We start from the raw sequence: 24,447 nt of genomic DNA on the forward strand, positions 1-24,447 counted from the left end.
TGAAACATGTCTCTTAGGACAAACACAGCCGACATGCTATAAATAAATTAAAATCACAACACATAAATCATTCCTAAAACAATCAAGGTACATTACTTTCCAGTGTCTCACAAACAGAATTGTACTGACTTTAGAAAATAAGTTAGTTCTGTTTTCTATCTTGTGGGTTACTAAACTTCTGTTAATAGTACTTTTTTTATTTTTTAGCATCTTACCTACTTTTGATGTAAAAAAGCCAATCTCACTCTTTTTAGTGATTTATCTTTTTAGAGCAACTCTTTCTTTATTGCAAGTTCTAAGCTCCTGGAAATATCTCTCTCTAGATAAACCGCGAAGTTTTATCTATTTATTTATTTATTTATTTAAGTTTTTGCCAGAGGGTGCATACGCTAGCCAGAGAGAAAGACTGTGAAAGAGAAAGTGTGAAATCACCTCCCAGTGGGGATGGCCACACCACAATCCCTTCTCTTCCATTCTCCTCTTGGAATTTTGGGCATGCATGTACACATGCCTGGAGTGATTTTCAAGCTGCCAGGTCTAGTCAGCCATGAGAGTCTAGCACTATAACCACATCACCTGATGGTCCCAAGCTCTGCATTTTAAATAATGCCATTTCTTCCTATTGCTGGCCCACCCTTCAAAATGACAGAAACATGGAAAATACATTGTTTAATCACAAATGTTCATATTAATAAGTTTTTAAAAGTTTTTTCAAACCAATACAATTACATTTGGTTATACAAGTAAAAAATGTTCCTATTCATTGCAAAATGATTTGGTATTTAAAATCCAACCAGAAAAGACAAAAATAATCAGTTGCCTGAGGGAAGCTAGTTCTCTAATATTGAACCCATAATTAAACCTGATATGACAGAGAAATGGGATGGCAATAAACACACATAGTAATTCTGAAATGAAAACTGGAGTGACAAAGCAAGAGAAGGGCTTGCGTCACATGAATGCTGAGTGACAAAGAGGGCTGGCAACATCACCAGCTGAAATGGAAAGTGAGGTTTCAGATTTCTGCCTATCAGTAGGTCAGAGGGATCTTGAAGGCTACATGTTTGATACGTGGGCTGTCCTGTTTTCACTATCCAAAGTCAGAGGTAAGAGCACTTTGGAGTGCTTTGAGCTTTTGCTTTTTTGTGGGCATGATGAATTTTGGGGGTGGGGATGAAAGGAAGTTCTTTTCCTGGCTTAATCATACTCAAAATAGAAGCTGAAATAACCATTTCAAACTCTGCAGAAGAGCATTTTAAATTTTTTATATTGTCCTCAAATTATCATCCTAAAGATCATAAAGTTAGTATGTTGCAAAAAATCCAGTGCTAGAATCCAAAGTCCAGCATCTTAAATCACTCAGTCACATTCACTGAGTGACCAGGTGTTTATCCACCCAACAACTGGATTGCATCTTTTGGGATGCACAAGATGTTTACTGCAAAGTAAAGGCACGGGAAAAGGATTAGTTGACTTAAATATAAACTAAAGATTCAGTTCCAGGATATGACATAGCTCTTTCACTATTTTTAATTGCATATTTATAAAATTTCATTTAATCTCATTATGCATTGAAAAGAACAAGCAATGGAATAGTTTATTCCTTAAGAAGAGAATAATAAGCTAGAGTAAAAGTCTCCTAGGAGTCTATCATATTAAAAAAGCTTCATGAACTTTCAACAAGACTCTAAAGTAAATATACCATGTTGGTTGAGCATACTCAAGTGAAAACAAGGTTAATTGACATCTACTGGGAGTCACCAGACATATGAATTATTTAAAAGGAATTCATGATCGGGTGGATGACTTCTACCCTATGGTATTTTATAACGGAGCCAGTTTCTAGCAAGTTCTGTCATTGGACAAGAGGGAGTAGAGTGTAATGCTTTCCATTTTCTTTTCTACCTCTCTCACTGGAAGATATCCTGATCACAGGTCTAAGTAGAATCAATCAAACCAAACTTGCTAGGCTGAGTGGGGGAGTGGTGTGTGGTGGGGAATGGTGTATGGTGATGTAAGATGAGGCTCAGGTCTTCTTGGAACCTCCCTGAACCCACCTCAAGGGCAGAAATCTCACTCATCATCTATAAACTAACAGTGGCATCTACACCTATCCTAACCTCTGGTGTGTCCAAAGTGCCCCTGGGAAAGATTCACAGATGGAAAGAGAAGCCCACTTCAGGATCCAGCTTGATTCAGGGTATAAGGTATACCCACCATGCATGTGGAATCTGACACCCAGTGCTGGCCATTAAAATAAAATCACAAAGGGAAGAACCACCATTGTTTTCCCTCCATGCCCTGGAGCCCCATCTGTCCCTGGATTGGATGGGTCACAGTGTCACAGTGTAAACATATCAACCTGAGAGACCAGGAGGAGCCTGACAATGAAAGACCGTGACCATGAGACAGGGGTGGGACTAGTAAGCCCCTCTTTCCTGAATCCAAAATACTTCATAACCGAAGATTTTATGCAATGATGTTTATTGTTTTGAAAAGCTTGGGTCTGGAATTAGATAATGGTGATGGCTGAACAAGTGTGTGAAATTTACTAAAACCCCTCAGTTGTTCACTTAAAAAAGAAGCAAGCAAGCCTGAGCTGCATGAGTCTCACACGATATGGCGGACTTCTACTTAGCTACTCCATTCTTTCAAACTATGGTGCACACTGTCACTTTTTTTTTCCCCCAGAAGATTTCCCTAAGAATAGCTGTTTGCAAAATATTGCACTTAATTCAAATCCAGATTTCAGTGTGTTCTGGAAAAAAATAAATGTACACTAACATGCGTCTTGACATAAAGCCTTCAGCAAACAGCAGGAGTGATGGGGGAGGGACCCAACAGCAGTTTCCATTAAAATCTTCTAAATCTTCCTTTTTGTTAGGAGCACAAAGAAATGGATGTAAAGGAAAGTAAAACCTGGGCTGAAGTGAGGGAATGGAATCCCCTTAACAGGCATGCTAGCTTTGGGATGTTCTCACCTGGTGGCAGTGTGGCCCATCCTAGTACCTTGGAATTTATTTTCAGTCCAGTCCTAAGAGACAGAGGGTAATCTTGGCTGAACTTAATTCATTTCAGCCTTGCTGGCCTGTCACGTCCTCAAGAGGACCCTCTCCATCAATCTTCATCCAGGTGAACTGCTCTCACTAATCTAGCCACCTTCCCATTCGGCCAAATGTCCTATTTCCCTCATGTTCCCAGGGGTCCTGTCTCAGTGCCCTCTAGCTGTATAAACTATGACTCTGTTGCCCTTCAAGGAAAACACCCTGCCACAGGAACATCACGTTTGCCCTCCTCAGGTGAGCTTTGCAACCCCTCACAGACCTGTGAAGAAAGTGAATCACGTACAGTGAGTCATATCCTCAAACGGGGTTTATCAAAATTAAGAAGAATCAAAACACAAACCTCCAACGTGGTATTCCTAAGACCCCATAAATGTTAAAGCTACAGTCTGATGAGGGGTTGGGAGCATTTCTGTGTGCTCTAAAGGGAGGGCATTTGCTAGCTAGTTAAGAGGAAATCAGGTGTGGTTACCTGGGCGTAAGAGGGGGAAAGCCCCACCCAGAACTCCTTGGTCTTACCACGTAAGGTAGACTTCTGGTGGACAAACAGGTGCATTACAAGACTTCACATTTCCGGGTCACACGCAGAGACCACTGCAGACACTGTGTACCCAATGGAACCTACAGCCCTCTGCGGGCCAGCGGGAAGGACCACACAGCCTTTACTGTGTGCTCAACACTGTCAGTGCCTTTCCTCGCTCCCCCAAATCATGCCTCATCCTTGCGGGTTACAGGACTCGGGAAAACATGATCACTAACAACAGAAAATCTCAATTATGACAGAGATGTGAGAGAACCCTCTTTTCTTCTGGGTCACTAATTCGGCCAAGTGCTCAATAAAGAGTGGTTGACCATGCTGGGCTCGTCAGGTGGGTAGGAGAGCTAGGCTGGTTAAGGCAGTGAGCAGTGTGGGGAGAGCTCTGAAACAGACTCACGGTCACCAACCCTGGGACCTCGCTGGCAACTGCTACGATGCTGAAAGAACTGCAGTTATTTACACCGCGCGGCCCCAGTCTTTGTCATCTGCAGCCGGCCCAACCATTCCTTATCAAATTTGGTAGTATGCACAGAGTTTTCTTTAAAATAATAACTTGAAAGAACTCGAAGGCAGGAACCCGTGGCTTCATCTTGGTATTATTATTCTCTCTATGGCACACAAAATATGGTCCCAGTTTTTACAAAATATGGCAAGAAGAGTCACGGCGAAGAAGGTGCCCAGGATGTGAAAGCGGCTCTTCATCATGGGCGAGACGAACTTGGCGATGGTAGACACGCACACCAAGATGACGGTCATGAAGGCCAGGATCACGTTGATGCACTTGCCCAGCAGCACTTTGGCATTCACCGTGTCCGTCTGCAGAGCTTGCTGCTCTTGCTGGTGGAGCTCCAGCTTAGAAATGCGAGTCTGGCAGGATTCTAGGGCTTCCTGTGGGTAAGAAGGAGAGCCAGGATGAGACGCTGGGAGATCCCGGGAGACACGCAAGCGCATGCTCAGATGTGCACAGAAGCCCCTGGCTTGGGAGGCTGAAGCCCCGGACAGTGGCTGATACCCAGATGGATGACGATGACGATGACGATGTAAGACAAGAATCCCAGTGCTCCTCCTTGCCTGCTATTCACAGGCAGGGTGAGCATGTGTACACAACCACAGAACATCAGGAATGAGGAATGATGGTTTATTTTGACTCCACTTGTATTTATAATAAAGTAACATAAGACACTGTGCTTGCTGGTGCTGTTATGGACAAGCCAGAGAAGGGGTGGGCTTCCTTTTCTGACAGCTGACTTTTCTGCCCTCGGCCCATGCAGTCGTGTATCTCCTCATTTCTCCCAGTTAGATTGTTTATAGCCCAGTGGAAGATGGTGACAGAAGGCGGGGGAGAAGGCAGGGACGGGAACAACTGTGGGGCACCTCTGGCTGAATGCTGTGATCCTTGGCTAGGCACTCCCTGAGGTCTTGTGTATCCCAAGGTGTCACTCTGCATGCATCTCTCTAGCCCAGCCATCTCTTCAGAGACTGGTACATCTATCCACGCGCCTCCTGGATTTCTCCACGAGAATCCTTTACAAGCACCTCAAGAGCAATGGGTCCAAATGCGAACTTGTGTCTTGCATCTACAGTCAGCCTTGTTTCCCCTCCGGAGTGCCTTTTCTCAGGAAACAACATATGATCCACCCGGATCTTCGTGCTAGCTACCTGCAAGGCATCCCTCGAAATCCCTCTCCTCTAACCTGTCGCCCAGATCCGCCAGTGCAGGCCCTACTGTCTGTCTCAGTGGATCCATTCTCTCTCCTTCCAGGGTCACTATCCCAGTCTAAGTCATCAAGCTCTCTTGCCTGCAACAACCTCACACAAATTTCCCCCCACACTATCTTGTTTCCCAACCCTGTGAATCCATTGTCCACTGAGCAGCCCAAATGACTGTTTAAAGATGCGTATTTGATGTCATGCCTCTTCGTAAAACCTTCTGAAACTTTACATGGCCCTTTGAGGCATTGTGTGTTCCAACCCCAGCTGCCCCCCTCCCCTGGCTTTTTCATCCTGTCACAATGTCAGTCCCCGTCTCTCTCAAAAGGGCTTTGGCCATACAGGCTTCTTCCAAGTTCTAAAAAAGGAGCATGAACTCACCCCAGGGTACATGCACATATATACACACATAAGTATATACATTATATATATATATAAACATACTATAGATATATATTCCATGTACTTATATATTCTTGCATATGCTTTTACTCTGCCTGAAAGGGGTGCCTGCTCCACTTCTGCTCCTCTTCACCTGCAGATTTCTCATGCTTTCAGTCTTTACTTCAACTGCCAAATTCTAAGAAAAGCCTTTCCTGGCCCATCATTTTAGGCCAAGACTTCCTTCAGCCCTCGTCCCTGGCTGAGACAGCACAGGCTCCGTGAGGACGGGGGCCAGGCCCACCTTGCTGCTCATGTCCTCCACAGTACGAGCCAGTGCCGGGCATGCAGCAGGTGCGACGCCACAGCTGCATACAGAGACTGGGTACCAGTATAGGATGTGAGGCTGGAGAGAGAGCACTCCGAGAGACTCTTGAGAGATGTGGATCTGGCTAGAGGCAGCACAACGTGCCCCTTTTTAGTCACTAGCCTACTGTCTGACCCACTTGCCAACAATGCTTTCTCAATTAAAATACAGTCATCTTTTCATGTTTTAAGCCAGCATAATGGCTCCAACATTGATTTGCTTTTCTTTTGCTGAATATACTGTATGGGCCAAAGAATGGTGTTCTCTGTTACTATAGTAACTAGTATCATACTCGCTACCGACAAAAAAGACGAATCTCTCTAGATCTTCACAAGTGAAAAACTGCTAGCCAGTATAATAATAATCATGCACCTGGAAATCCTGCATTCTTTTCAACTACCTGGGCCCTGAGTGCTGCCACTTTAGGTATGGCATGGAAAAAGTGCCAGAACAAGACAAAAGACCAACATGTTAGGCAAATTCATTCATCTTTGATTGGGTAGATGAACATGTACAGAGGAACTGATCGTAGAAATGCCTTTACACTATTAAAATTTTAGTTGCCAGAGAGTGCATGTACTCACCAGAGAGAGACAGAGAAAAAGAGAGAGAGAGAGAGAGAGAGAGAGAGCGCGCGCGCAAGAGCGAATAAGCAAGCGCACTCTCTAACGGGGCGTGGTCATGCTGCAATCCCTTCTCCATTTCTCCATCCTATCAGGATTGTAGATAGAAGCACATGGTACCCAAAGTGTTTTTCAAGCCACCAGGGCTGGAATTCGAAATGAAGTCAGTCTGTGAAATCTGGCACCCTTAACCAGTAGGCTATGAGGCTAGTAATATCAAATGTTATAAATATAAGATTTAGAGTGTTTAAATACATTTATATTTATATATACATATATGTATATATAGAATATTCATATACTCTAAGTCTTATACAAATATACTATAAATCATGTTATAGTACAAATATATTTATATATTATAAATAGACATTTATATGTATAGATTTATAAATATTATATATAAAAACTATACATGTAAAATTTGATATAGATTGGTGCTATTTATGTGTGTGTGTGTGTGTATATAGATATATATCCATATATATAATTGTTTTTCATTTAAATTTTGTAAGACGGTCCATGTGCTTGCCAAAGTGAGAGAGAAAGTGAGGGAGAGAGAGATAAAGCACCCTACATGGGACATGGTCACACACCACAATCCCTGCTCTATTTCTCCATCCTGTCAGGATTTGGGACATGCACACACATGCCTTGCATGTTTTTTAAGCCAATTCGAACTGCATGGTTGACCATGTGGGATCTAGCTCCCTCAGCTACCAGGCCATGGGCTGGCCCCCACATTTTTTTACTAAAAGAAAAAAATCCAAAAAAATTGAGTGGTGAATTCCAAGAACATTTAGTCCTAGGATCGACAGACACTCCGCACCATTATCTTTAATATGTTCTTGGCTCTAGTATCTGACTTTTTGGGAAAGAAGATAAATGAAGCCATTTCCTTTAATGACAAATGACAAATAAGACATTTCCTTTTAGTTGGAAACTCAGGATCATTTTTTTTAAAAAAGGAAAGATCTCAATTGCTTAAAACAACAACAAAATCCCTTGCATCCTTAAAAACAATGGCCACCTCTATCTAGTAGATTATTAGGAAAGTCGTGATGCATTTTTTTCTATATTTTTCTACGCAAAAACATGTCATGACTTTCTGACAGCCTAATACGTTAGCTCATCCCTGTGTTGCAGACCTGCCTATTAGAACAAAGGAACGAGAAGATGAGGGTGGGCAGGCCCAGTTGCTAAAAGCCCTGAGTTCTCTGGCTACTCACCAATATAATACGATGAACGGCCAGTATTCATTTTTTGGCTATTTATTATGTGTCAGGGAAAGACTTCAGTTTTCTATGTATTGGGTCATTGGAAGTCGTTACACATTTTTGTGTAGAAAAAAACATCATGACTTTTCCAATGACCCAAACTTATCCTAAGCTTCTAGATAACGTTTTTAGGTAGAATTGTTAATATTTCTATTGTGCAGAAGAGAAAACTGAGGTACAGAGCGCTAACTAACTTATCCAGGGTGTCAGAGAAAGGCTTCTAGCCATGACACGACAAGAAAGACCCCTCCAATCATTTACACAGATGGTCTCCACAATTCTGACCTAGAAATGAAATCAGAAAATGTCAAAATGAACTTTTGAATTTTGAAGATCCCTCTTCATTGATAAAATGTGTTTTTTAAAAAGGAAAAAATGGGGCCAGCTGATGGCATGGAGGTTAAGGTACTGGATCCCACATGGCTGAGTCCCAGGCCCAGAGGCTTGATAATCTTACCTGGCACATGTGCCTGCCCAAAACTCCTAGAAGAGGCTGGAAGAAAAGGGACTGCAGTGTGGCCATCCCACCCACCACACCTGGGTGTGGGGGGGCTGATTTCTCACTTTTTCTCTCTCTCTCTTTGGTGAGCACATACACCCTCTAGTAAAAACTGAAAAGAAAAAAAAAAGTTGGTGGTAACAGGCTTGGGGTAGATCATGAATGCTTGTTAACTGATTTAGGCAGAAAGTACAGCATACAGCCTCTTCCTCAGTAACGTCTACATCGGCTAATGGGATTAACGTGGCGAGGAATGCTGGTGCAGAGCACACATTCGGTGCCATGTGCCAGAAATACTTTAAAGCTTAGGGGTAGCCCTTGGTTTGTTAAGTGAATTGAAGCCTGGGGAGGGCCTGTGTGGGCATCTAATCTCAGTAGGGAAGGCACCTGGATGTCCCGGGACCGCTCGTAGGCCTGGTAGGCCACCTTCTCCTCGATGCTGGCCAGCTCCTGTTTCAGATTGGCCGTCTCATGCTGATGCAGATCTGTCAGGTCATGCAGCTGGTCTTCCAGTCGCTCGTACCTTTACAAAGAGAGAAGCCGATGCTGAGTGTGCCATTTCTAAACCTTCCAACAACACTTTCTAGAACATCATCCTTTTTTTTTTTTTTTCTTACTGCCGACAGCACCCCTTGGCTTGTTTTCATCTCCAGGTAGGCTGTTTTTCTAAAAGGCTAAGTCTAGCTAAGTGGGGATATACTTTTAGAGAACACTGGTTTCTAGCTATGAAAAAGCCTGGTCTCTGTAGTCTTAACTCTTACGCTTGCTATTGAGGGTTCATGCAAACCATATCTGGCTTTTTCACACTCACTGGACTTAGCTGGCTGTGGTGGCCACAGGACAGACCTCATCAGTCAACATCCATCAGAGCCTGTCAGGAGACAGAGCTGGGCAGGATCTGGCACAAGGCCAGGGCCTGCTGGTATCTGTAGTGGCTTCTCCTCAGTGCCCAGGGCTTCATGGCCAGACAACCCATAAAGAAAGAACTGAGCCTTTACTGGGTCATTGGAAAGGTCATGACACATTTTTACACAGAAAAACAGAAAAATACCTCATGATTTTTCTGACAACCCAATAGTATCAACTTCCACACTGGAGCCAACTCTACTACTTCTCTGTGCAGACATTCTTCCTCAAGATATTTTAAGCTCTTGGAACGTAAGTGCCAATAAAAACCTTAGCTTGTTACAAATTGTAGATGGTTTATCTGTTGGCATTTCCAAAAATCCAAATCTAAAGAAACAGATATACAAAGGCTCCATTCCCCAAGCCTCACTCAGAGAAAAGGATGTGTTTCATGTTTAAACCTTCTACTGTCTATTGTAAAGCAGGATGCACTGTTTGGGGAAGATACATTAGCCTGCAATGACTTTGATCAATGCCAGTTTTATAAGCTTATCAAGGCTACCGGATAGAATTATTTAAAGAAAAAGGGGCAAAAAGCTTAATGGAGAGTTAGTGATTATTCTCAGGCATGACTTTATAGGTCCCAAATGGTGCTGTAAATAGGATTTATAGTCTCTAAAGTAAGTGATATACTCGGTAGCTACATAGCGGGGATCACAAATGTAACCACGAGATAAATGTAAACAAACTGTCCTGAACTTGGCCCAGCCATTGTGGCACAGTGGTAACAGTAGCACCCTGCAGTGCTAGAAGCCATATGGCAACTGTGGTTCGGATCCTGGGTCAGCCTGGAATACATGCCAGGGGCCTACATGGGTGCTCAGAATACTGAGAAGCTGGAGGGTTGGGGAAGAGAGGTCATGGCATGGCGAGACCCTACTGAGGGTGCTTTCTCTCTATCACATGCCTCATGCAGATGGGAAAAACAGAAAACATTGTCCTAAACTTACGTAAACGAGTATTTGTAACTTAGAAGAAAATGTGCACCCAAAAAGCACAAGAATCCTAAACTATTTGGATTGGATTAAGGTTAACACTCTTTGGAAAAGCCACGACTCAGGAAATTAATCTGTGACAAAGATATCAAAGTCAAAGAGGCAGGTGGAATGTTTTAAAAAAAAGTTTCATAAAATACAAACGTTGAAAAAGCCTTATTTCTAAATTAATGCCGACAAAAATTAAATATCAATTATAAAACAATCTACAAGCTAAATTTAAAATTTAAATGGTACAGTATATAATGGGCATTTTACTATTTATCTACATTCTCATAAGTTAACATATTCATTTTGACTAAAAAATTTTGGGGGGGATTTTTATTTTGTAAAAGAAATACAGTGGGGTTAGCAGGTGACATAGTGGTTAAGGTGCTGTACTCCCACACAGCTGACTGAGATTCCAATCTCAGACCTGGTGGTTTAAAAATCACTCTAGGTGCATGTGTGTGTGTGTGTGTGTGTGTGTGTGTGTGCCCAAGATCCCAGGAGGAGAATGGAGGAGAAGAGATTGCAGGATGGCCATCTCCCCTAGGGGGTGATTTCTTGCTTTCCCTCTCACTCTCTTTCCAGCAAGCACACACACCTAACAGGAAAAAAAGAAAAAAAAAAAAGTAAAGGTCAATAAAAAATAAAGAGAATGCAGTGTTTCTTTTTAAAATTATTTTTAATTCTTTTTAAAAAATTTCTAGAGTGCACGTGTGCCTACCAGAGAGAGTCAGAGACAGAGAGAGGAAAGTGAGAAAGCAGACCCTGTGGGGGATGGCCATGCAGCAATTCATTCTCCTTTATTTCCTTTCAGGATTTTGAGTACACATGCACACATGCCCAGCATGTTTCTCAAGCAGCCAAGTCCCATCTCAAAACACGCAGCTGGTCATGTGGGATCCAGTCACCTTAACCATCACACCACTGGCTGTCCTGGGAGATCTTTTCATTGAGGACGTTGGAGAGAAAAATCATCTCCTATTCAACCTTATACACTTTTTTATTTATAAGGCACAAGCACACAGAAGCCACCCTGTAAAACAACTGCTTTTAAAATACTTAAGATAACCCAAAAAGTTTGATTTTATACTTTAATCTTAAGATCATTTTTTGATTCTATCTAGCTCTTTATCCACAGTAAAAAATTTAATGAAGAAAACACAATATGTGATGTACCAAATACAACGGACCTCGTTGGACAATGAATTCCATTTTTATGGACAGCTATTATAGAAGGCAAGCAAATAAGGGATCTAGGAAGGAGCACAGCGAGACTATCACAGAAGTTTAGGACAAGAGATTGCAGCATGGCCATCTCCCCTAGGGGGTGATTTCTTGCTTTCCCTCTCACTCTCTTTCCAGCAAGCACACACACCTAACAGGAAAAAAAGAAAAAAAAAAAAGTAAAGGTCAATAAAAAATAAAGAGAATGCAGTGTTTCTTTTTAAAATTATTTTTAATTCTTTTTAAAAAATTTCTAGAGTGCACGTGTGCCTACCAGAGAGAGTCAGAGACAGAGAGAGGAAAGTGAGAAAGCAGACCCTGTGGGGGATGGCCATGCAGCAATTCATTCTCCTTTATTTCCTTTCAGGATTTTGAGTACACATGCACACATGCCCAGCATGTTTCTCAAGCAGCCAAGTCCCATCTCAAAACACGCAGCTGGTCATGTGGGATCCAGTCACCTTAACCATCACACCACTGGCTGTCCTGGGAGATCTTTTCATTGAGGACGTTGGAGAGAAAAATCATCTCCTATTCAACCTTATACACTTTTTTATTTATAAGGCACAAGCACACAGAAGCCACCCTGTAAAACAACTGCTTTTAAAATACTTAAGATAACCCAAAAAGTTTGATTTTATACTTTAATCTTAAGATCATTTTTTGATTCTATCTAGCTCTTTATCCACAGTAAAAAATTTAATGAAGAAAACACAATATGTGATGTACCAAATACAACGGACCTCGTTGGACAATGAATTCCATTTTTATGGACAGCTATTATAGAAGGCAAGCAAATAAGGGATCTAGGAAGGAGCACAGCGAGACTATCACAGAAGTTTACTGAATCAGGATCTTACTATGCCTGTGAGTCATAGTCTGCACAGTGATATTTGAAGAGACCCACACATAGACTGTCTTTCTCTAAATTTGTCAGCTACAAACCACAAATTATAAAACTCAGAACCATGAAGGACAGAAAGCACTATAGGGCTTTTAATTCATTTTCCTATGTATTGAAAACACAACCAGTAGCATAATCCTAAGCAGACATTTGCAGGCTCCTGAAAGAATTCTCAAAAATACTTTGAAATACCTGTATCTCTCCTCCTGCAGGGTCTGAGAGATAAAGCCATATTCTCTCTTAAACTGCACCTTCAGCGCCTCGATGTCCTCGGCCAGCTGCGCCTGGGTCTCCTTGATCTCCCTGAGTTCCTCCAGGATCACGGCGAGCTTCCCCTGGCTGTCCAGCGTGCCGGCTCCACCAGCCCCGAAGGACTGGTTCCCGTTACTGTCGGCTGAGCCCGACGTGCCGCTCGAGCACTCGTCATCGCTGCCGTACTTGGGTTTGTTCACGATGGTGGCGCTGCCCCCGTAGGCTCTGGCGCTCGCCTCGGGCCTGAACTCTTCGAGGGAGTTCTTCAGGTGAGCGATGTTGTCGGCACTGCCGAACTTATTCCGGATCAAGTTGGCAAACTCTCTGGACTTATTGAAAACAAACACGGGGGGCGTGAGGGACACCCCCGGCATGCCCGACTTGCTGCTCTCCAGGCCGTGGGGGGCAGTTCGAGACTTCACGTGGGCATCCTTCAGACAGTGCTGAATGTCCTTCAGGTTGTCCTTGGAGATGTCCTTGGCGCTCCGGGAGGCGCCGTTCTGCTCGAGCTCCCGGAGCTTCCTGTGGTACTGCTCTAACTTCTTCTGCAGCTGGGCGATGGAGTGGGCCGATTTCTGGTTCTTCTTCTCAAAAACTTGCTTGATACGCCCGGCCTGCTGCTTGTCTGCACTGTTGACCAGTTTCAGATACTCTGCCACGTTCCCATCGCGGGATGTTTGCTCAATTTTTATCTGCTCTGTCACCTTCAGAATTTTCTGTTTCAGGCTGTCCGCACTGAGTTTGACTTTGTGGAAGTCCAGGATGCCATCTGGGACATCAAAGTTGAGGTTGGTGTCGGACCCGCCGCGGCGTATGTTCAGGGGCAGGCTTAAGGTATTCATGTCATGACGTTCTACCTGAAAGGGGCGGGAGAGAAGCAGGTTGAGATTGGAGGTCACACACCACGAACATAAGTCCCAGAGAGTCAAACTGCAAGGATGAAAACTGTCACTACCCTCTCAAGGTGGATACAGGACAGCCCTGCACGCATGCTAGGGAGAGCCGCATATCTTAGGGCTCCCTGTTTCCTGATGAGACAGGAGCTGTCGTAGCTCATGTAAAAAGAGCGGAATGGAACGAGGTCACCAGTCAGCCTGGTTTCCCAAAGGGCTCAGGTAACTGGGGTGCCTGCCATATCCCCTTCACTGTGAATTTCACCATGACGGGAAATGTGTGCAAGGTAGAACTCACTCGTTTAACAGAAGGAGAATGAAAAAGAGAACGAAAGATATCAGCAGATGCACCCATCAACTCAGGAAATTATTTTCTTAATGGAGTCATTAAACAGATGTGACAGAATAAGGTGGTGTAAGATTAATTTCAATAACTGGGTAATGCAACAGTACTGAGATGCGGAAACAACTCCAAACCACAACCACACAGATTTAAGAAAAAGAAAAACAATGATAACGCTCAGACCCCATGATAGAGCATTCTCTTTCAAGGGCCATCTAGAAAAAAGAACTGCAGAGTTGCAAGGGGTTAGCAAATTTGTGCTCTGAGAGGGAATGGCAAGAGCAGACCGCATGCCAGGTTCTGAGGATGTTTCTCACGGGCCGCCTTGTTTGAGCCTCATTCCCACACAGGCAAAGAACGTGTGAGGTGCACCCCCAGGTAGACACGGTTACAGAGCCATACTGAAGCCAAGTCCCCCTAAGGCTAATCCCTGTTCTTCGCCAGGACACAGTACTATAGGTCTTCTCAGAGGACGAAAGACTTTGAACATAATCTCCAAACGAGAGTCATAAGATCTTAACTGAAGCATCGAATTTGTCACGTTACAACCCTCTGATTAGAAAATGCCCTGATACTGAATCTCAATAGAAACCGTAAGAGAGACAATAAAATGTTCTGCACAAGTTACATTTTTCTTTTATTTTTTTTAGAGAGATTTTCGCTACAGGGTGTGTGCACTTGCCAGAGAGAGAGAGAGAGAGAGAGAGAGAGCGAGCGAGCCGCCGAGCAAGAAATCATCCCCGAGGGGGATGGCCACGCTACAATCCCTTCTCCTGCATTCTCCTCCATACATGCACAAACACCCGGCATGAGTTTTAAGCCACCGGTCTGGGACTCAAACCTCTGGGACTCAAACTGCAGTTGGCTATGTGAGTCCAGCGATATAACCATTATGCCATCTGCTGATCCCACATTTTCTTTATAAGGGACTAGGAGAATGATAGCAAAAACGGAGTAAGGAATTAGCAGACTTCATGTGGTCTGCGGACCAGGGCGCAAGCATGGCCCATTTCCCATGATGAGTGTGAACACTCTGCCTCGTGATAAATCCCGCGCGGGGCTGATTTATCCCAGAGGAGGATTGGCGGCGCAGCAGCACACAATCCCAGGCTGCCAGTTCAGGTCTCTGTCACAATTTATGAAAGCGCGTTACCACTATTTCTTGGCCCCTCTTTCCACATGTAATTTTGCCATATCTGAGAGACACTGGCTGCTTGATCTGGCAGAAGAGCATCACGCGGGGAAGGCGGGAAGGAGAGAATGCGAAACTCCCCCTGTCGCTATGTGTACACTCTGTGGCACCATTTCTCCCCTCCTCGTGGCCCTAATCCACGTACCCCGCCCATGCACACTCCCTCCGGGAAGGGATGACGCCATGGCAGGTGTGCCCAGCTTCCCTCATTCTCAGGGGTTGTCAGTATATGCATGTTTGCTAAAGTAAGGTGACCTCATCCATTATTCCAGGGAGCTGACAATGAGTCATCTAAGAAACATTTTATTAGAACCAAAAAATGACTCGGAAATTCTGCCCGCAGAGCCCAGCAATTTCAGGTGGAAATGTTTTCCCCAATGTCTAGATAATACATTGTGTACCACTTCACACTGATTCAACTAAATGGAGGCTTTTCCGAATATCGATGACAACAAGCTATACAAATATGGGGACAGCAGGAGGCATAGTGGTTACGGCACTGGGCTTCCACATGGCTAACCACAGTTCAAGTTCCAGACCTGGCGGCTTGAAAATCATGCTAGGTGTGTGTGTGTGTGTGTGTGTGTGGGGGGGGTGGTATGTGGTTTTTGTTTGGGTTGGGGGGGGGGTGGTATCCAAATTCCTAGGAGAATGGTGGATAAGGGAGTATAGAATGGTCATCCCCCCGGGGGGTGATTTCTCACCTTCCCTCTCTTTATTTCCCTCTGACAAGTGCATGCAGCCTGTGGCAAAAAACTTTTTTAAAAAATTAAAAAAGAAAAAAGTAAAGATACAGAAACACAATTAAGAACTTTTAAACCTTCACTGAAGTGTAACTTACACTCAGAAAAGAGCACACTGAATATATAGGAGCCTCAATGTATCAAATTATAAAACTCAATGGAAGTTTTACAAACTAAGCACACTGAGTAACCAACACCCAAAGAAACAGAAGTCCCCTACATCCCCAGCTCCCCTTCAATCACCCCCATTCCCAGGATTATCATGAACCGGACTGTAACAGCACACATTAGTTTTGCGTGTCAATTTTTCATTCAACTTGGTCCGTAAATTCCCTCAGAACTTGTTCTTGCCCTCCTGGCACTCACAGAATCTGTGAATTACAGAGATTACATTAAGTTATAGAAAAAATGGTTTGACATTTTCTATTGAGCAGTCCACTCTAAGGTCGAAAGATGGAAAGGTTTGTACCTTACCTTACTGAATTCAGCAATAAATTACCACCTGTTTCTCTCCTCCTTTTAATTCGCCACTACACCAAAGCTGGTCACCCAACTCAGCAGTGTCAGTCCGGCCAGTCCTGCTTTCTTAGACACTTGTGCAGGACAGCCGCGCTCAGACACCCAGGCTTGTTTACACAGAGCGCCAGCTGCCTGGCTGACTTCTGGCCCACTTTAAAGTGATAACAATGCTTGGCATGTCCTCCAGAGTCCAGGTTAAAAAGCAACAGCATTTAAAGCCCAAATCAATCTTTCAAGCTTACTGCTGGTCAGCAAATCTCAGTTAAAAATGTTGGATGAGGATATAAAGTTGCAAAGATAGCTGGGCTGCACCTTCCGGCCTTTTACGGCCCTAGCCCTGCTCGGATAATTGACAGCCAGCTACGCACATCAATCTGAGATGCCCATAAAGTCCCTGAACACAAACTGCAATCGTGTGTATGTGTGAGTACAAGCGATGAGTGTCTTCCATCCTTCCTTTCATCTGGACTTGGCAATGACCCTCCACGGTGTGATGTACAGTGCAATCTGGTTTTGGGGTTAGGACAGGCGAGGACAAAGGTTCACGGTTCACCTGGAGTCTACATGCATGCAGACCATGGGGACCAGGAGACAGGCATTTCAGTTTGGACACTGACTTTTTTTATTTTTTAAACAATTATTTATTTAATTTTAGTTAGTCATTATTTTAATCTGACCAGAGAGATACACAGAGAGAAAGAGAGGGAAAATGAGAAAGCAAGCCACCAGGTTTGGCATTTGAACTGCAGTCGGTCATGTTGGACCGTCCAGCCCCTTAACCACCACGCCACCTGCTGGTCCCCTGGACACTGACTTTTACAGTCTCCAAGTTGCTGGGTAAAACTCACCTCTGTGGGCTTCCATCTCCTAATCTATATGACAAGGAGGCAAAATCAGACAGTTCAGAGCTAACATTGTGTAATTCCTGGAAATGTAATGTCACTGTGAGGAATAAATGGGCTAATATACATAATGTCATTGTGAGGAATAAATGAGATAATCCCACATAAAGTGCTTAAAGACTTCCTGGTACACAGAATGGTTTCCAGGAATGTTTGGTACTGTTACCTTCCTACTTTCATTTTCAAATGCATGCAAAGACTGAAAAGAAAACAAGTCCCCCAAGTGCTAACGATGGGGTTATAGGTGGTCATTCTTTTTCATATTTTCCAATTTTTTAAAAAATAAAGAAAATGTATTACTGTTTTGGTACCAAAAAAATATACATATGCTGTTTTTAAAGATGACTGCTAGTGTCTTTTAGTTCTTCCAGAATTACCTGGCTGCTATTCCCGGAATGACAGGCAGACCACCAGCGCCCTAGTGAAATGCTGTTCCTAATCACGCCTTCCTTCCGGCAGCAGAGACATTTCCATGACACCTCAATGTTCTGGAACAAAGGCTGAGGAAAATCTTAAGCCCTGGACAGACGTCAAAACCTGACCTGGAGTCATCTCCGTCATGAACCGAGCCTGCAGTATGATACCCAAGCCAGCCCCCCTTACCCATGAGGACGCACACACTCAGTCACGACCAGGGCTGCTGGGAACACGCTGTTCAGGCTGCAAATGAGGGCTGTCTCCTCTCTCACTGTATGTACGCCCTGTGCACGAAAGGGAAGGCTAACACGACCCAGAGGCACACAGCACTGGAAGGAGGAGGGGCCTCCTGGGAGCCCCTGAGAGGCGAGGACAGAGACACGAGCCCTCTGAAGCTCCTGGAGGCACAGAGTTCAGAACGATGGGACAGGTGACAACTGCCTACTTGGTCCCAAGACCAGACACAACGAACCTTAGCTTGAAGCAAGGCGGGTTGAGCTCACGTAAGGAAAGGGTCAGGTCCTCCAAACGTGTTGCCATTTCCAAGGCAACAGGTAGTTCGGAGTGTGAGTGTAGATTTACACACAGGTCCACGAGGACGTTTACGGTCAGTATCTAAAGCCTTTTATGCATCTTTGCGGCCGGGTCCCCAAGTCAAAATCACTGACATGTCAGGCCAGCAGGTGATATGGGATGTTAAGGTGCCTGGATTTTACATGGTTGACTGCACGGTTCGAGCTCCAGACCCTGCAGCTTGAAAAACACACCAGGCATGTGTACATATGTGTCCAAAATCCCCAGAGGAGAACAGAGGAAAAGGGACTGTGGCATGGCTATCCCCTGTGGGGAAGGGGGTGATAACTCTTTCTCTGGCAAGTACACATGCCCTAGAGAAAACAAACAAACAAAAATCACCACTGACATTTCTTCCTATTACTCATGTTAGCTGAACTCTATCTGCTTCAGGCCTGGAGTCAAGGCTATTCCTAGGGTGTGCCAGCCTGAATCTCGGTGATTTTAACGCTGTTTGTTAATCATCCCCCACACCCTAACGTCTCCCAGAGGACATACATGGGGCCCTCTCCGCTCAGTACACTGGCCTTCCAACTTCCATGGGACAGGAGGAAAAAAGTCATGTTAGTGACACATCTAGTGTCTTACTGCTGGGGGAAAGGGCAGTAGGCTCTACTATGATTGCTTTTTGGCAAATGAGAAAAGTAGGCACAGAGAAGTTAAGTCAATTGCTTCCGGCACATAGCTGGAAAGTGGCAGAGCCAGGATTTGCAATCCCAGACACCGTGGTTATCTTGTAGTCATTGACACACACTTACACAATGTCCTGCTGCCAGTGAACATGGAACCCAGGGCAGCTAACCACGCTGCTGGAACCTCACATCAAACCCTTGGTCTTCTTGCCAAAGGAGCTAATCTGTACTGGAAAAATAACTGAGTGCTCAACAAGTCTCCTTGTCACGCATGTGTACATATGTGTCCAAAATCCCCAGAGGAGAACAGAGGAAAAGGGACTGTGGCATGGCTATCCCCTGTGGGGAAGGGGGTGATAACTCTTTCTCTGGCAAGTACACATGCCCTAGAGAAAACAAACAAACAAAAATCACCACTGACATTTCTTCCTATTACTCATGTTAGCTGAACTCTATCTGCTTCAGGCCTGGAGTCAAGGCTATTCCTAGGGTGTGCCAGCCTGAATCTCGGTGATTTTAACGCTGTTTGTTAATCATCCCCCACACCCTAACGTCTCCCAGAGGACATACATGGGGCCCTCTCCGCTCAGTACACTGGCCTTCCAACTTCCATGGGACAGGAGGAAAAAAGTCATGTTAGTGACACATCTAGTGTCTTACTGCTGGGGGAAAGGGCAGTAGGCTCTACTATGATTGCTTTTTGGCAAATGAGAAAAGTAGGCACAGAGAAGTTAAGTCAATTGCTTCCGGCACATAGCTGGAAAGTGGCAGAGCCAGGATTTGCAATCCCAGACACCGTGGTTATCTTGTAGTCATTGACACACACTTACACAATGTCCTGCTGCCAGTGAACATGGAACCCAGGGCAGCTAACCACGCTGCTGGAACCTCACATCAAACCCTTGGTCTTCTTGCCAAAGGAGCTAATCTGTACTGGAAAAATAACTGAGTGCTCAACAAGTCTCCTTGTCACCTGCTAACAGAGCCCTATTAACACGTTCCCACAAAGGCCCACACTGAATGCTCAGTACCGGCATTCTCTGCAAGAGGAAAGTTACACTCTTCCCCATGACATGTTGGAAAGGAAAAATCTTGAGGATCTTCACAGGGTATCCAAAAGGACACCCTATTAGTCAAATGTCTTAGTGAAATGTTTGTTCCAATTTGTTTAGACAGGCATGTTTCCTTTCATAGTTCGAGTCTCTTAACAGTACACGTTGAACTCAGAGTAAGTGCACCATGCACAGTATGGAAACCGAGTCAGTAGTTTTACCATAACGGTTTTACTCCTCCCAGGGAACCAGCAGTTAGCGTAATGGCTATGTCGCTGGACCCCCACGTAGTCGACCGCGGTTCACGTCCCGGACCAGGTGGCTTAGAACTCACGCCGGGTGCGTGTGCGTGTGCGCCCATGATCCTGAGAGGAGAATGGAGGAGAAGGGATTCCGGTGTGACCATCCCCCCTGGGGGGTGATTTCTCGCTTTCTGTCTCTATGTCTCTCTCTGTCTGTCTGGCGAGTGCACGCGCCCTATAGCAAAAGCCTCTCAAAAAAAAAAAGGTTTTACTCCTCCCCCATCCTTCCTCTTCCTCTTAGCATCACTAAGAGAACAGATCCTGTCCCTTCGAAAGCTCTATTTCCTGACAGCAGGTAAAGCAAAAGCTCGTTCCCTGGAATCGAGGACTGTGTGGAGCAGAGCCTGGAGGGCACATCCCTCCGACTGCCCGATCCTTTCTCCACAGACACTGCAAATTAGCCACGTGAAGGAGATTAGGCAGCGTTTAAGGTTCTCAAAAACAAATTCTTCAAGCATCCTCAAGCACTTACCAACACTTGATACTGTAATTAGAAATAATTATCTTCTCATTAAGCCTCTACCAGGCAACAGTGGGATAATCTGCTTCGAGTTACATCCTCTAGAAAATACCCATTTCTTCAAAATAGCTTATAACTCACACTTTCAATGAATACAAAGTGATCTCTCACCAAATTGGTGTGACCTGGTGATGCTTTACGACATACGAAATGTATGGAAGAATTAAGGGTGGAAGGAAGGGAGACAGGTTTTAAAAGATGATGCCTCGATGGGGAATGCAATGGTAATGAAAACCAACTGACTGCATTCTAAGCCCCAACGGCAGGTCAAGGCCAGCCTCACCACTGGGGGAGGACACACAGGGGAATGTGAGGCCACCCCGAAGGGGGCTGGGCTATTCCTAAGACAAGAAAGGGGTCTCTGACGATGCACGTACCTTGAAAACATCACGTTTAGGAAGCGGAAGTGAGCACCTAATTTCTGCCCCCTCACCTCCCTGGCCTGGGCACTATGAACCAGGCATTCTCAAAGGAGGAGCTCATAGTTCCTTCTCGTGGAGGGGATGGTGAGTTCTGAAGAGGAGGAAGCAGGAAGCCCCAACTTTAGGGCTAAATAGAGAATGAAGACCGCTAAGACTTTTAATTGCCAACTAAAGGGAAAGGAAGGAGTAAATGAAAGCCCCTGGGTGCTAAACTGAAGGCCTTCAAGGGGGCCCCCTGGAATCTTTCCCACACAGCAAGAAGGGAGGCCAGCAAAGAGAATGTGGGGATACCACCCCCGAGGAATTGAGGGAGTGGAAGTAACTTTTAAAGGCAGAGAAAAAGGACTCCCTCCAAAGCCCTCAGCTTGTGAGCAGAGAAAATGGCGGGCCCTGGACTGGCGGCCAGGTTTCCCCTTTTCCTGTACATTTATTCACTGCCTGCCTCGTTGCCAGACACCCAGGCTGGGTGCGCCAGGGGCGCCTGTGAATAGTCTAAGTTTCTGAATGATAGCTACGAATTGCTGATAGCACCTGCCCCGAAGGTTTGCAGCATATCTCCACGCTTTACAAGGATCGTCTAATAAGCCACCTGGGTCTGCCCCAGTGTCCGGGCACTAGGACTTCGCGCTTGTTGAGAGAATCGCGATTGACAAGCAGCCAACTGGGGCAGCCCCCGAAGGCTTGCAGCATATCCATGCTTTACAAGGATCGTCTAATAAGCCACCTGGGTCTGCCCCAGTGTCCGGGCACTAGGACTTCGCGCTTGTTGAGAGAATCGCGATTGACAAGCAGCCAACTGGGGCAGCCGGCTCCTGTTTACAATCGCTCAGCTGTTTCCAATGAGATCCAGAAGAGCCTGCAGCTGAGGTTGTGCTGGACTGTGAACTGTTCATGGCTTCTGATTCATGCACGAGGTCAGATATGCAGGAAAACGGGGTGCTTCGTGGCTCTCTGCTGCTCCATGTAGAACAGAGGTGATCAATTACCAAATGACGACCAAGAGTCGCAATGCCCAGAAACGCAGGTGTGACACTCCCCCTGCGGGTGCCGCTGTAATTGCTACACCCGTACCAAGTGCCTGCACCTTCGAAGACAACGGATGTCTTGACTGTATCAATTATTTTTGCTGGCATAAGGAAGCAGTTTTATGCTGCATTAAATTAGAAACTTTAAAACGTAACTTCTCCAAGGCACCAGCAAGAGGGCCAAATGTAGATTCTTGTCCCTTGGGAAATCACAATTCAATAGAACATGAATACAGAAACAAAGAAGTTCTTTATCCTCCCAAATCTAAGGCGGCAATGACTTGTTGAAAGGACAAAGGCAGACCACAGGAAGAATGGCTGCAGACAGGACAGGAGCTTGGCAAGATAATTCAACTTTATTATTGTTTTTTTTTTTTTTTTAAATGAGAAGTCACTGGTTATTAAGGACTTAGAAGTATCAGATAATTTTCTAAATGCTTCATGTCCATTGTTTCATTTTTCCTTTCAAGAGCCTGAGATTACAATCATTACACCCGTTTTTTAAGAGGTTTTTGCCTTAGGGTGTGTGTGCTTGTCAGAGAGAGAGAGAGAGAGAGAGAGAGACAGACAGACAGTGAGAAGGAAAGTGAGAAATCACCCACAGGGGGGATGGCCACTCCGCAATCCCTTCTCCTCCTGGGATTTTGGCCACACACACACAAACACACACACACACACACGCCCAGTGTGAGTTTTAAGCCACTGGGTCCAGGACTCGAACTGTGGTCAACCATGTGGGAATCCAGCAATGTAACTGCTACACCATCTGCTGGTTCCATTATGCCCCCTTTAAAAAAAATTATTTGTGGGTTCATCGGAAAGGTCATGATGCATTTTTCTATTAAAAAATCATCATGACTTTTCTGATGACCCAATACTTTTTATTTATTATTATTTTCAATTTGCTACAGGGTACAAGCACTAGAAAGAGAGAGAGAGAAAGAGGAAGTGAAAAAGCAAGCTGCCAGGTCCAGGACTTGAATCATGGTCAGCTATGTGGGAGTCCAATGCCTTAACTACTATGGCACCCGCTGGTCCTCATTATGTCCATTATACAGATGGGAAAAGTAAGTGATTTGTCTGGGGTCATAAAACAAGTAAGTGGCAGAGCTGTGATTCCAGCCCAGGTCTACCTGGTTCCACCTTTATTGGGAGCCTACAGCAATTGCCAGACCATTTATTAGACACATACAGGTTTTCATCATGCTTACAGACCTAAATTTACATAGCTTACTTTAGTCATTGTGTTACCATTAAATATTGCACAGGTAAAAAGAAAAAAGTCTAATCAAGAAACCAGAAGAGCAAACACAGACTGTTTTAGACAGCCCTTGGTGCCGCAAGGTAATTACTGCAGATGTTCTCAATTTGACATTAATAAGTAAGAGAAGAGACTAGATTAAATCCCAAGATATCTTGCATAATAAAAAATGTAGGTTGCTTCTGTTTTAACCACTAATAATGCTTCTCCACATCAGCCTGAACCTAACCACCCTCCTCTGGCTAAGGCCCTGGCAGTTGCAGTTTTCAAATGCTCTGCTATCAAGATGCAGGGAAGAGGCTTTCTTTTTTCTTTTCCCACTGTTACAGCAGTTTAAAAGTATCATTTGATGAGAGACTAGTGCTTTAGGAACATTTTGCTTTGTAATCTGAGAGAAGAGAAACCACAAAGAAAGGAAATGAATTACGGAGTGAGTTTTCAAGATCAACACTGTATCATGACCCTTCTTAGACCCAAGTGTAACTTGGGTTGGCTGTATTTCCCAAGCACAGGGAATGACCACCAGGGGCCTACTTACAACCCTGGCAGCCACCAGTCTTCACAGGGAAGCTCTGATTCCACAGCCATCCTCCTACACCGAGGTCCGTTGCCAGAATGGTAGCCTAAAGGCTCCAACTTCAGAGCCAGACTGCCTAGGTCCAAATTCCCACTCTGCCATGTGAACTGAATCACCTCAGGCAAGTTCCTTTCTTCGCCTCAATTCCCGACTCTGTAAGGGGAGGAGGGCAGTCTCCCCTTCATGGGATGCTTGTGCGACTGTATGAATGAATGTTTGTGGAGGGCGTGGCATGGCCTTCGTTGTAGGGTATAAGCGCTCTCAGTGTTGGCTATCATTTATTTACCCTAACGTACCCCAGACAGGTGGGTGCTTCAGAGTGGGTCACAGCCCAGGAGAGGCTGGTGG

The 24,447-nt window shown here is 44.8% G+C and overlaps 1 protein-coding gene across 9 annotated transcripts in view; it reads right to left on the bottom strand.

The window, feature by feature from the left end:
• Positions 1-504: 504 nt before the first annotated feature.
• The window catches only part of TMCC3 (transmembrane and coiled-coil domain family 3), a 389,672-nt gene continuing 365,729 nt past the window's right edge, over positions 505-24,447 (bottom strand). For 8 of the 9 annotated variants that reach the window (XM_006154848.3, XM_006154846.3, XM_006154850.3 and 5 more), the window contains 3 exons: positions 12,667-13,583; positions 8,845-8,980; positions 505-4,488 (listed from right to left, as the gene is read on the bottom strand). In XM_006154848.3, the coding sequence (XP_006154910.1) occupies positions 4,186-4,488; positions 8,845-8,980; positions 12,667-13,583 (1,356 nt within the window). In that variant the 3' untranslated portion in view covers positions 505-4,185. Of the gene's footprint in view, positions 4,489-8,844; positions 8,981-12,666; positions 13,584-16,371; positions 16,634-24,447 lie in introns of those variants that run through there. The other variant, XM_006154852.3, reaches the window with a different exon arrangement.

The sequence above is a fragment of the Tupaia chinensis genome, unplaced genomic scaffold, assembly GCF_000334495.1.
Source record: "Tupaia chinensis unplaced genomic scaffold, TupChi_1.0 Scaffold000423_1, whole genome shotgun sequence".
In the NCBI taxonomy this organism is placed as follows: Eukaryota; Metazoa; Chordata; class Mammalia; order Scandentia; family Tupaiidae; genus Tupaia; species Tupaia belangeri.